This window comes from Pavona decussata, unplaced genomic scaffold, assembly GCF_977016875.1.
Source record: "Pavona decussata unplaced genomic scaffold, jaPavDecu1.1 SCAFFOLD_234, whole genome shotgun sequence".
NCBI classification, from domain to species: Eukaryota; Metazoa; Cnidaria; class Anthozoa; order Scleractinia; family Agariciidae; genus Pavona; species Pavona decussata.
This window is the reverse complement of record NW_028145639.1, coordinates 2,462,501-2,476,023: the sequence shown is the minus strand read 5'-3', so window position 1 is coordinate 2,476,023 and position 13,523 is coordinate 2,462,501. Positions and strand designations below refer to the sequence as shown.

At 39.5% G+C, this 13,523-nt stretch overlaps 2 protein-coding genes and 1 long non-coding RNA gene across 5 annotated transcripts in view; 2 read left to right on the top strand and 1 right to left on the bottom strand.

Annotated features, from left to right (window-relative positions):
- Nucleotides 1–352: 352 nt before the first annotated feature.
- LOC146458137 (notch-regulated ankyrin repeat-containing protein-like) lies at nt 353–3,386 on the bottom strand. Its single transcript, XM_085091371.1, has 2 exons — nt 3,247–3,386; nt 353–1,146 (listed from the first exon to the last, which is right to left on the bottom strand). Exons 1-2 carry the CDS (start codon nt 3,252–3,254, stop codon nt 807–809), a joined length of 348 nt encoding a protein of 115 aa, XP_084947497.1. The 5' UTR covers nt 3,255–3,386; the 3' UTR covers nt 353–806.
- A 5,150-nt stretch (nt 3,387–8,536) lies between these two features.
- Nucleotides 8,537–11,327, top strand: LOC146458136 (uncharacterized). Of its 2 annotated transcripts, XR_014858347.1 has the most exons (3): nt 8,537–8,685; nt 9,736–9,898; nt 11,142–11,327. It is a non-coding gene; the product is annotated as an uncharacterized LOC146458136 (long non-coding RNA). The 2 variants fall into 2 exon arrangements; XR_014858346.1 differs by lacking the exon at nt 8,537–8,685 and having other exon boundaries at nt 9,349–9,898.
- Nucleotides 11,328–12,332: 1,005 nt separating this feature from the next.
- Nucleotides 12,333–13,523, top strand: part of LOC146458135 (VPS35 endosomal protein-sorting factor-like) — a 41,512-nt gene continuing 40,321 nt past the window's right edge. For both annotated transcript variants that reach the window (XM_085091280.1, XM_085091282.1), the window contains exon 1: nt 12,333–12,367. In XM_085091280.1, the coding sequence (XP_084947406.1) occupies nt 12,351–12,367 (17 nt within the window). In that variant the 5' untranslated portion in view covers nt 12,333–12,350. The remainder of the gene's footprint in view (nt 12,368–13,523) is intronic.

The window sequence follows — 13,523 nt, the reverse complement described above, 5'->3', positions numbered from 1 at the left end:
TTGGCGAGTGTGGTAACAACACTTCACAAACACATCAAAGTGTTGGCGACCAATGCAGTTAGTCCCTAATCTCGCTTACTTTCTAGCATTTTCTCGAGCTTAACATACTTTCATTTGACGTTGAACGTTTGTTAAACATACGCTGATTACTTCAACCGCCATTGAGGAGGATTTAGAATGAACTGCCGCCAAACTTCTATTTAAGCAAGTTTTCGGAGGTTTTTGCGATCGAAAGAGTAGGTTTGCCACGATTTTGGCGTTTGACGGCACGATTTTGCCGTGTGAAGGCAGTAACATGATACGATGGAAACAACGGCCCGTCCAATCTTTGGATGGAAAGTCCAACACACGGACGACTACATCAGCGTGTCCACCGGCGTATCAGTATACAAGATAGTCGGCAACAACACGCTCTTTATTTGTTATTTTTTCTTGGGGTCTCTTATGAATTCTGAAATGAACAAAATATTTACACTTTGCTTGATGTACGTCGACATTTTCGTATGTCATTGACACAAGCAAAGATTAGTCAAATTACTTGTCATATTAAAAAAAACCCAAGTTAAAGCGTCTTTGGTTTATATAAACTTCTATGTTAAGAAGTTGGCTAGTGACGCGATAAAGTGTAAAATAGTATTGCTCGGTAACGCCAGATAAAATTTTTAGTTTTTCGTTCCTTTGGTTCACTTCGTTCTCTATAACAAAAACGAAACTAGTAACAGCCTCGCAATCGTACTGTAATGGATCCTCAATGCCATCGCATCTTGAAACTAATCCAACTTTTCCGGGCTTTGTTGAGTTGCCTTTTATTTCCCGTTCGAATTCATTATCAAGTATAGAAGCAGCTGTCTGTGACCGAGGGACGTGGCAAGGTGAGCCGGTGACCATCCATCTCTGTTCGTCCGCGTGACATCGGCACCAAACTCGACCAACAACTTTGCGGATTCTATTCTGCCATCTCTAATACACTGGTGCAATGGAGTGTCCCCAGCCTCGTTTAACGCGTTAATGTTGACACCGTTGTTTAGCAACCGATTGATCTCGGCACGGTCTCGCCTGTTGACTGCCTCTTGAAATTCCTTTTGAATTCGTCTATTTTTTTCTATTTCCTGGCACGTGGAAGATGCAGCCTCCAACTTTTGACTCCTGAGAAGAATGAAAAACTGCGATTAATTTGCAGTGACAGCGGGAAAACCAGCAACAACTCGGCGCGTTCAGAAATCAATTCTTGCGAAGGAGGGGGGGGGGGGGGGGGGGACGAGTAATAAACACAAACCACAGAAGTCACGTGACCTTAAGCTGGTGGTGTCAAATGTAGTTGGTTTTAGCGGAACAAGCGAGATTTATGGTGAAAATGTTTTCCTGTTTTGCGATAAATACTCTGGAGATGAATCTCAGCTGACATTTCTAAACAATTTTTAAGATTATATTTTAAGCATGGTAAATAACTGAGAATGATGTATCATTCAATCAGTGACACAGGCCCACTCAGATTTCTTTTCTTTTCTTTCTTTTTTTTTTTTTCCAGTCTTTATAGTATGTCTGTGTCACTGACTGAATAATACATCATTGCCAAATTTCAAGATGTTCTAAAGCGATTAAAAAATTACTTCTCAAAAAAGAAAAGGAAAGCTTCGAGTTTTCGTGATTCTCTACAACTCTAACCATGTTTCCGTGTGATAAGAGTGTAAGGACTCTGCTGCTACCTTTTCGTAAACCGCCATCGCAGCCTACGGGTTTTCAAACTGGGGGGTCCAAAGATGGCGCAAGCTAAGCCTGTATTGAACAGCTCACATGTGCACTGATAGTATGGCCACCCGTGTAGCCACTATATCAATATTGTTTTTTTGACTTCGTCTAGCCTGAACGCCTAAAGATGGACAGAATACAAACAGCAAGACAGGCCCCGGATTTGGTGCATCAACACCGCCAATCCAACACTAAGCCTGTCGATCGGGCAGTACCATCAAAGCAATATGTCGATGTCTGCAATTTGTAAAATTTTTTTCCGTGCGCTTGAGCGCCAAACGTCGAGGGGGAGGGTGTGAGACCAGAACTCATCCCATAAAGGGCTTTTCCCTAGTAAGCATCAGCTCTCAGCTCTTCTAAAAATAGCAATTGTCCTCGATTCGCTTGAGTGGATTCAAATTCTGCAGATTTGGTGGCCGATGACGCAAGGTCAAGGCAAACCACGTGTTACAGGAAAATAAAGTCAACCATGCTAATTAGAATGTCTTTGGTGAACAAAGACAGAGAGTGACTTGATTAGCGATGAAAGTCTTTTGTGCAGGCTCCTGATAATGATGTATAATGAGGCACTGTAATTAAGAAAAAAGGCCTTTGTTTGCAGTCTTCTCTGCGAATGAACGGAACAATACAGCTCTACGTGCAAGCCAGGGTGGCTTGTTTCACACTGAAATTTATTCCATGTGCATTGCGGGCTTATATACCCAATATCTTGATAAAACCTGCCCTTAATTACAGCCCAATGCCAAACAATACGATAAGAATCGCAATCACGCTTTGTTGAACATACACAAGTCGGTTTACAGTCGCACGTTGTTCATCGTTGCGTTTCAGATTTCTTTCAGCCAGTAGCATCTACGATTGTATCTAATCGACATAAATTCCGGCTTAAAATGGCCCGGAAATATATAGAATCCGATCAGTTCAACGCATTAAAAAACAAACGCTAATTAATGCGCTTGAAGCAAATATTGTTTGGAATGTTTTTGCCTATTAACCTGATTACTATAGCTATATCCTAGCGTGGGAAAATACGGCCGCAATGACACGGTAGGGAGATTAACAAACACACGATGACAACAACATCAAAGCTTCTCCGCTAGAGAAAGAACTCGATTATATGGAGAACGTATCCATGTCAAAGAATCCTTCGAGCCCTGAGAAATTTGCAACTAATGATTTCGTTGCGTTAAAAGATGTTCGCGTCGTAGGAATTTGAAACCGACACTTCCTTGCCACCACAACGCTGTGACAGCGGTACAGAATTTGTTCCAGCTGGTAGAAACACGCCGATATAATTCCCCTCACAAAGCCTAGTGCATATAAGCGCATATTAAACAGAAATTACTTGACGAAACATGTTAGCGCACGCACAGTCGCTAACAATCGCGAAACGAACGCAATGTGAAGGGTGAACAAGAAACCCCAGGATACCAAAATTATCCTTTTAGCAGTTTAACAGATTACAGTACGAGCAAAGCCAAAATATTCAATACCTACCTCTGCATTGTAGTATAGCTGTAATTACTTGAGAAACAACCAGCCTTCCTCTGTTACTTGTAAAGCTATGACATTGGTAGCCACGCTTGCGTCAGGTTTGACGAACAAAACTCGCGATGGCGTGATTTTAAGGTCAGCTCAGTGACTTGTGCTATTTTAAGACTCTTTACAATGCCCGTCCAACTGACGAAAGCCGTCGCTGTTTCCGTCAAATTTCACGGCTGAAATCCCCAATCGGGCAACTCTAATATCCTTGAGTCAGCCGTGGACACGATAAAATTTGGCCGGTTGCTGTCGCGTAGCCAATGAAACGAATAACTGGGAACTCACAGACCCGCCAGCGTCAGATTTGAATAATGTAAATAGTCCATCACCTTGATGTCACTTCAGAATGCTTGTTTACAAAGGCTGTAATAAATGATTATTTAGCTGATAAGTCAAAGCAAATTGCGGTATTCAACGGGAGGTCATCCAGCCATTTGACTAGGGGTGGTGGATGAGGGAAGGCCACAGACCTTTCGGGGGTAGCCTCGGGTCAAAGCAGTGTGCAAAGAGTTATGGGACTGTTGTAGAGCATGTGTCCTGGCCTGCGTGGCAGGCGTAATCGGGGGGATGGGGGGGGGGGGGGGGGAGAGCCCCCTTTCTTCCCTCACTATTTCTCACTCCTCCTCCCCCTCCCCGATGACACCCTCTACGGCGTTGGCTCCACAGTTCCGTTGTCTAAAAAATTTAAATGAGCAAATAACCGCATCGATGTTTAGAAGAAGGCGAGGAGCGGAGTAGTAGTAGTTGTTGTTGTTGTTTTTACCCGGCGCCGCACTTGTCTCACTCAGTTGAAAAATTATCTCTGGCAAAGGCACGGAACGTACTGATGAAGGAAACTGAAATTGATCACGTATTCAAAGGACCGGGACTGAGGTCACCAAGGAAGGTTGTCGATCGCAGTTTACACGAACTTGATAAATATGATCAAATATAACAAGTCAAACACTGATTTGTTCACCGACCCTTGACACACCAAAAGACGTAGCAGCAAACCAGTCGCATCCTTGCTGTGGTCCGAGGAGGGGTGGGGTGGTTGGATCCCCACCCCTTGGGTCTTTGTTATGTTCAGTTATAATATTTTCACCTCGATTTTTTTTTTCATCAGTAGCTGGTTATGTGTAGATGATGGCGTCATATCTCTCAGCCCTCCTCCGCAGAGGCTTCTTCATAAAAAAGGAAGGAATTGGGAAAAGTCGGAAATGGGGAGAAACATGGAAATGGAGAAAAAGGGGGCGCGCGGGACGACGGGAAGAGCTGGTTACGGATTCCCGCTCTCCTCATTATTGCACAGTTGTTTGTCTCCGCTCGATCGCGAAAGATTGAACGAGATTGCCTCCGCTGAGGAGAGAGGCGTCATATCACATTATTTACTTGCATAGCTGCCACATTGGATTTTTTTTTGTCTCTAGAAAATCAAAGTACATCGATAAAAAAATAGCCTAGCAGAGTAAAAATTCAGCACCAGAGAAAACTTACGAAACACCGAACTTCAAATAAAAAACTCAGTTTTTGTTTTTGGACTTGGTTGCCATGGAAAAGTCACATGTCATACGAAGACAGTTTTCACGACAAAATTGACCCGAGGAAAAAGTAAACAGTTATGACCTCCTAAAATAAAATCTGCTAAAGCAGGCAATGTAAAAAGTTTAGATTTGAGTTTGGATTTGTCAGTTGAAAGCTAGTTGAACTTTGCCATGTTCAGGGTGACTCCGAAACTGATAGAATCATTCACAGTACCCACTCATTTCATTCAAACTCTTGATACAACAGAAACGTAGGTGACTGTCTAGTTAGTAGCGTGCTGAAATGGAATTTGTCCTGGCATTCACGGCTTAACGTGGACATACTATCGGGACACAAGCGATCTGATTAAAATCACTGATCGCGCGGTTTATTTGTTTGACATGCACCCTTGCGAATGTTATTCGTTGCATAATGTGCACTTTATGCAAAAAGACATCGATCAGTTTGCGAAAAAGGGAAAAGACCAGACGACCGTTTCCGTGAACATGTGCCATGAAGTTGAAACAAATGACAAAGCCTGACATCCAAGCCATTTGCTGGACATTCTCACCAACACATGGCGGTTGGTGGCCTTTCCCTACATATCAAAGCAATATGGAAGGCCTCAAAAACTCAGAGCAAGATCTCGTCTTTCAAATCGGCACTCGTCATTTAAAATTCTCTCTTAATCAGTGAACGCTTTCCTTTCAGCTAATGTATTCTTATTTTTCACGTTACCTGACTGCGTAACTCCAATGTTCAAAAAACCACACAACAATTCGCCACAATTCCTTGATATTCTCGGACGAAAGAGATCAAATACGAACTGGGGACTACTCAGATCCTTTAATAGTACATTGACAAACTGGAATTCCCTTCCAGAAGACATGAGATGTTTACTTTTTGATGCTTTTAAAATTTCATTACTTAAAAATTTTAAATCTTTTTTTCTTAAATTTTAACATTTCAAAAAGTTTCTTTTTAGTGTGACATTTCTTAGTTCATCCATTTTTTTAAATTTTTTTTATGCAGTACCCTATTGAAAACCACATTGTGTGTCATAGGCCATCTATAAAAAGAACTTTTCTTATCTTATCTTACGTGAGCTTCTCAATCTCTTTACAGTTTCAGACCCGTAGCAGGGGGAGGGGCAGGGGGGGCTTGAGCCCCCCAGAATTTTTGGAAGTTACAAAACAGTTCGCCAAAAAATAAAAAATTAAACCAAATTAATGTGCAGCAATCAGTCTTAAACTCTGATGCTGCAAATGCCGTTTCACAGCCCTTTAAAAATGTGTTTACTACCTTTCAGTTTCCTTCACTAACAGTCTGTTTTTATATGCAACAACAACAACAACAACAAAAAAGGCACTCCTACCTTGTGAATTGTAAATAAGAACCAAAATGTATCGAAATCAACCAATTTTAATCCCTAAAAGCCGTTAAAATAAACTACTTGTTTTCTAGGGCATCCGCTCATTTATAACAATACAAAATTAATGTCCTTAGACCTCCGTAGTTTATAACAATTTAGTGTTCGCACGTTGTCGAAAGAAACAAATATGTCCTCTCAAGAGCCAGAGAAAAAATTCTCCTACAGTCGGATTCTTACTGCCCGGTTAAAACCAAATTTTAAAAGAGAAAGGAAAATTTGTCGTCGTTTGTTTACGTCCTCCTTCAAACGTGAAATTAGGAAACTTCACATGGTGGTCCACGTAAAAGAAACAGCAAAAAAAAATGTACCAAAAAGTGTGATGTTATTGTTTTACTTACTAAATCTGCTTTTTTTTCTTTTTTTTTTATGTTCTCGTTGCATCTAAAACTCCCTAATCTGTCTATTTTTTTTTTGGGGGGGGGGGGGGTGAGAGGAGGGAGGGGGGGAGAAGTTTTTTTTTTTTTTAAACCATTTTGCTGAGCCCCCTCAGTTGTTTTAGTCTTGCTACGGGCCTGAGTTTCCAGATTTCCTTATCAACTCAGAGGCGATAAAACCAAATATTAATTGGAGCGCAGTTTCTTGTTTTAGACAGCTTGGCCTCGGACCACCGACCTTCAGATATGACCACACCCTCTTCAGCAAGTGCAACCAGTCCTAAGTTATCTATAGTTGGGTGTTATAACAGAACGCACTGTGACGCTTTACTTAACTCTTGGCCTTCTTGAGTTCTATCCGTCAATCGAGTTTTTAAATATAAATTCAGCGGATTTTGTGAACATTTATAGAGGAGACTGAGAGACTAGGACAAACCCACAGACTGGTATACTTGGAACCAATTCACTAAACAAGTGTTCATACAGTAAGGAATTCACTCAGTCTTAAGTCTTCCACTAAACTATGCCAGTTTTAGTTAAATGGAATAAGCCACGTTAATCTTCGTGACTGCTGTGCATATACTATTGGTTGTGATTTAAAACATCCCATGACATGTTGGCTAATTCCTTAATCTACCTGCTCTTCTTCAGCTGTTCCTTTTTCAGCAGTAACAATAAAGCAGGTGGCTGCAGTAACGTCGAAAGGTCGTTGTATTTCTTCCATCGTTTCATGCCTGATTCAAGTTATGTTCTTAATAGATATTAAGAAATTCTTACCAGTAATAGATAAAGATACTGATTATCGACCAATCTCAGATCTGATTCGATTCGTTTGCTACGTTCAAGTGGATTATCTATGACTTGGGTTACCTTCGATTGACCCTATTCCGGAATAGGAATGCGTCCAATGATGACAAGAAATTCTTCGTAAGAAGTTTAATTTTGGAGTTGCTAGAGTACAAAGTGCATGGCTCTAACGCATGATTATCGCGTATCATATATAAACGAAATTTTGCAGAAATAACTTCCCAAATTTGTTTAAATAGATAAATCTAACAGCTATTTCACTTATTCTTATTCCAGAATGCGGTCAATCGAACGCAACCGCAGATTATGCAGCTATGCGGTGTGACGATCTTGATCATCAAGGTTCCATTGAAAGAGGGGTATGGCTTTGAAGTTCTTTCCAAAATATCAAAACAAATGTTTACTCGCTCTGTTACGAAAACTTATTCATGTACACGCGCAGAAATAAGGTGTTCATAGTACCGGCCCAATGTTCGACTTAAATCTGGGAAGCGAGTCGCAATTCTTAATTTGCAAGCTAAACAGCATTACCTAGAAGAAAATTCACATTTGAGATTTTCTTGCATCGACTTGATTCTTAGAAGGCGTACATATAAGGTTGCTAGGCTGAAAACGATTACACAGCATACAAACCTTAATTTTTTTTATTTGATAACGACAAACAAATCAATTAAATGGTTCAACAGAACAAATCAATTCTACTTTTCCGTCAGTAAACGGTAATTTAACTGTCCAGATTTCTGGCAGCTACAAACGCGGACATGTCTCTTTCAACTGAAAAATACTCGCTTCGGGCTCATTCAGCCAGACGAGTCAATTCTATTTTCCCAAACTCTTCACAAGGTGGACGGCATTTTACAATTTAAAAGAGTCGATTCTGTTAAACTACAAAGCAATTACAATTAATGGCAAATTCAATTTCCAGTGGGAATTCACTAAGCATTTGTCAATATCGGAAACAATATGACTCAATCATTAAAAGAAATGAATAAAGAACTGAAATTTTCGGAAATGGTTGAGTCATTCCTCATCCGCCACGATTAATTTCCTTGTTTACAATGAGGTTAAACTTCTTTTTTGTGTAAATAACTTTCTCTCCTAATGGAAGATACAGGAAAAAGAAGCAGTTTAGTTTGCTTTGTTCTGCAGCAGCTGTTTATAATGTTTATAGTAGCCAAAGATAGATAGAAGAGGACGATTCATCATTCAAATCTCGCGTGGGACCAATTTCATGTTGGAAGACTGTTCTCGCACTCCTATAACGGTTGTCAGTAACAGGTATAACTATGGTTGTTTTTACTTTTAGGCTTTGAAATGTCATTGCACTGCCCCTCAACTCACCCGTGACTTACAGACTTACTTAGTTCGTTGACCAAATTAGTGAAATAAGTTAGTTTTTCCAGAAAAGCGTGAAGCCCTTGAAACTTAAGCGTGAGTTGATCATGGCGCTTATTTCAGGTTGAAGTTGAAAAAAGTGTACAAGTCACATCAAAAATGTTATAAATCACCAATGAAAGAAAAAAAAAAAAAAAGATGTTTTACACTAGATTATCGAGGTAGATTGCAAAGTTAAAGTCGGAAAAATTTTGCATATTTTTTCCAACCATTTTCGAGGTCGATTGCCCGGCCTCGGCCTGATGTCAGTTATCGCGATCCAGTTTTTCAAGTTAGTCACGATAAACATTTGATAGTATTCCTTTTGATTAGTTTAAGAAGTTTTTTATTTTATGGGTTCTGGACTTGACACCAAAAGCCCGGTTAATTTTCAACCTTTTAATCGAGACATTAACACTTTTTATCTGGCAAAACATAACCTCGGAATTATATGGCTGTTTACCATGCTAAACCATAAACCCCTAAAATCTCAGAAATGTCAAAAATTAACGAAAGATCGGGCAAAGCATTTTAGCTTTAGGGGATTATAGGAGACAAGATCAAAATGAAAAGGAAAAAAATCCGATTAAAAATCACTAAGATAATAGTCACCGTTGATCTGAGTGTAAAGGGATTATGAAATGATCTGACTTACAGTTACATTGACCATTAGTCGTTGTTTGAATTAAGGCGTTTTACATGCAATTCTAAGCATAAGTAGAACTTTGGCCAATATGAAAACCAATATTCAAGACAACCAGACAGAACAAATCTTGAAATTTAGCAAGTGATAAATAACATTGTGGTTCTAGTGATCAATTCTTTATTTATTCAACAGGCGATAAGTTAACGTTACCTAATTAAACTGATTATTCGCTTTTATTTATTTCATGACTATACTGTAAACTAAGTTTTGCACAAAAATTTTTACTCTTCCTTTATTTTCTTTAACAGGAGTCGACAATGAAGCATCAACTGATTGTTTTTGTTTTCTTGGCTGCGTTTCTTATCTCCGCACATGCGTACAATTTTCGTCTTCACCTGCTGGGAACACCTCGCAAACGAGAATCAATCTTCGATGAGAATAAAAGGACCTCGAACGAGTGGCATCGCTCAGGTATTTGAAAGGATTGGTGGACTAGAAAATTGCCCCATGAGAAGAACATGATCACGGAAAGTAAATGTTTGGATGTAGACCAGTTATAACGAAAATCTTTTGACAGTGTTGGAAAGAACACATTCAGTACAATGATTAGTAAAATGTCCAAGTTTGAGAGTCTTGTCTTTTAACCCTTTAACCCCTAATATCAAAGAACAAATTCTCCTATCTTGCCCCCATACTTTTCTCATAAAAATACTGGGGAGAACCTATTAAAATATCAAGAAAATTCACCTTGGGTGATCATATCCCCAATTCTCATGACTTTAGGAGTTGAATATGCATTGATATTACAAGGAGAAATTTGATGATGATCACTGTTAGGGCTTACTGATTAGGACGCCGGACTTCTAATCCTGTAGCCTGCGAGAGCTTGCTTGCAGGCTAGTAATCCGTAGGTCCCTGGTTCATGTCCTGTTCTGACCACTTCGATTTGTTTCACGTAGCCCCGTTTTCAAATCTAAGGCCATGCTATGTAAATAGCCAACTGGCCTTCCTCCCGCCAGTTGGGATTTTTAACGAATGTTATGTTTAGTTTGTAATATTTCTTTCAGCCGGCATTTCTGATAATGTCCCCAATTAGCACTGCAGTGCTATATTATTATTATCCATATAAATTGGGGAAGTTTTAGAAACGTTTTGTATGGAAATGAGCAAAAATGACCCGTGTTAGTGTTAATTGACCTCGGTTTCTCAGCCTTAAGGGAACAAGATCTTCACTATTTGAAATACAAGACTCTTAAACTTGGCATTTTTTTAAAAACTAATTTTAAGGTGTCCTTCCAGTAGTGTCAGTAGATTTTTGTTACCTGGTCTACATAAAGATTTCAAATGAATTAATGTGATCAAGGAAAATTGCCCCTACTTAGTCACAAAGTCTTACTGAATGGAAAAAGAAGAAAAAAAAGCAACAGAAAGAAAAGACCCACAGTAAATTAATCCCCATATTAATTAATTTGTCTAGTTCACCTATGATTTATGAAAGGTGCTATACTTTAGAATCCGACAAACGAGCCTTTGAGCATTACGTATTTTTCACGGTTAGGTTTTGAAACCACCATTGATGTTGAGGAACTAAGTTGCATGGAGAAAATCGTCATTGGAAAAGTTTTCTGTTGAATTCCCGTATTCATATTTTCTTAAATATCTAGTCATGTCTAGTTGTACAAAAAAACTGTTTTATAAAATTATTGCTTCTTAGGTGACGTAAACAAACGTTTATGGCCCTGGAATTCACAAGACACAAGCGATGAAACTTCCAGCATTAAAAAAAGATACAAACATAAATTGTAAAGGTGGACAATATCATTACCACACACAAACATTGTGAATTTTCAATGTACGATCAGTAACAGTGATAACAATAAAGACTGAAGAATCCGATTAATGAACTGAACATTTAATGTCTTTTATCTTTCCTCCAATAAATGATTGAAATACCCATTGATTTCTTGAAAAATCGGAAAATCTACTTTCCACGAAACCACTGGCCCAATTCAAATCTCATTCCGACTTGTAGCTCTAATCAATGGCCTCTTTTCTCTGGCCTGTACAAGAGAAATTGATCTCCGGGTTACTTAACGGAACTTTTAACATTGTTTTAAATAACCGCAGCCATTAGTTAGAAAAACCTTTTCATAGCCTTTCCTTTTGTTTGGTGGTCGTATCAATGAGCTTCAGTTTCAATAGAATTTTTATGGCAGCCTGTTCAGATCTAAGCGTTACACGCATAACTAGACCACGTTAAGTAGGCTAGAAGTCTCTTAATTTTCATTTTTCCCAGTGTAAGTAAAGCGAGTGAAACACGCTAGCACGCGCAAAAATCGCCTTCCCCTTGGAGACTTGACGCGCGAAGTGATCAGTCGAGTTCGCTCCGCGCGTGTATCACCCGCTCTACTACCGCTGAGAGGTCCTGAGTAAAATAAGAGATTGTTCGCAGTCTACATTTTCAGATTGCTATGACCAGAGATCATTTCAGCTCTGCTAACAAGGCTAAACAAATCTTACCGAATTCACAAAATCATCCGCTCCACTACTATTCATACCAGTGTCTCTGGAATTGGATGCACAATCTATTCCTCCCCCTTGGACCTCTAGGAAGCACCTTTCAAAAGCTCTATTTTCACTGGACCCTGATACTCGGCCTGCAGTTGCATTATTTTTTAGTGCTGGAAGCATTGTTCTGTTGTTCGTTCTTTTGTCTTCTCGACCAACCATGCAAGACGTTGCAAACGGTGCCGGTTAAGCCTGATGGACACTAACTATCATTAAATCTCCTAAACATCGTCCCAAGGTTGTCCCCAAGGTTTTTTCAATATAAAAAAGGGAAAAGCCCTGGGAACGTCATTGGGTTTTTTAGTCGTCCCGAGACCCCGAGAGGGGACCCGAGCGGTTTCCAAGCCAAAACAAGATGGCTGCCTACGAGTGGTAAGTGATATCTCCTTGATTTACTCTATTCTTTGCTGATTTAGTGCGTCTGTTTCATTCATATTCTCGCTTTAAGCTCTCATTTATTTTCTTGCGGCTTCGTTATCCACAAAGTATCATCATTTTCTACATGAATCGCTGATGCCAACAATGATCTCGAGCTCTGGATCTCGAGCGCTGTTAAATCTGTCCTACTCCACTGCCATAATAACCCTCTTACACAAACAGCGAGCATGGGTAGATTTTGGTATGGAAAATGTAAGCTTGTACCCTGTACATAAGAAAATAATATTAATTTTAATGTTTTGGGTTCTGGGTAAATTTTGCTCGCATGTTGAGCCTGAATGGTTCATGCAGCCGGAACTAATGGCTATTCCAAAGGTTTGCACGGCTACTTTTATGAAAAATACTTATTCAGCCAAATTAATGTTCATTTGTTAAGTTTACAATTTCCAAAAACAGAAAAATGAAATCTTAAAATCTGCTTGAGTTATTGAGGAAAACAACTTTTAAAAATAAAAGTTATATAACCACTGGGGTGTCAAAATCTCCAAAACGCACGACTCCCCACTGACCTTTTCCCAGCAAATAGGTTAATCTGGAAGTTTCTTTTACATCACATTTATTTAGCAATTTTTGTTTTTATTTGAGTGTCATGCTTGTCAAAAATTGGTGTTGAGGTAGGAGGGAATTTGTTGTCATGAAACGTTCTTTAAGAAAGGAAAGGCTTGGACCCAAACCAGAGCTAAGCCAGGATCCCAAAAGATGGAAAAAAGCAAATTTTGCAATGAGAAAAAGAAAAGTCTTGTTGACAGTGACAAGGGTTCCTGGTTCAAACCACTTTCAACATCACAGGTTGGAGAAGAATAAATTGACAGCTCTAGGCACAACGCGGCACACTGTTTTCCTTTAGTTTTGCTCATTGCTGATTATATGCATCCACAGAAATAAAACTAGAAGAATGTGTCACTGTACCTTTCTCGTGAATTTCAATAGATTGTTTTGTCAAGAGTCTCCGTAAGGAACCCCTAGTATGTCATTTTCCATTGGTTGGCAGCATGTCCTCATTGACAACTGCTGTAATGGGGTGCGAAAACTGTGCAAAACTTTGGAGACCAAAAAGTCAGAGTTTGTTTTTATGAGTGTTTCCTCCATT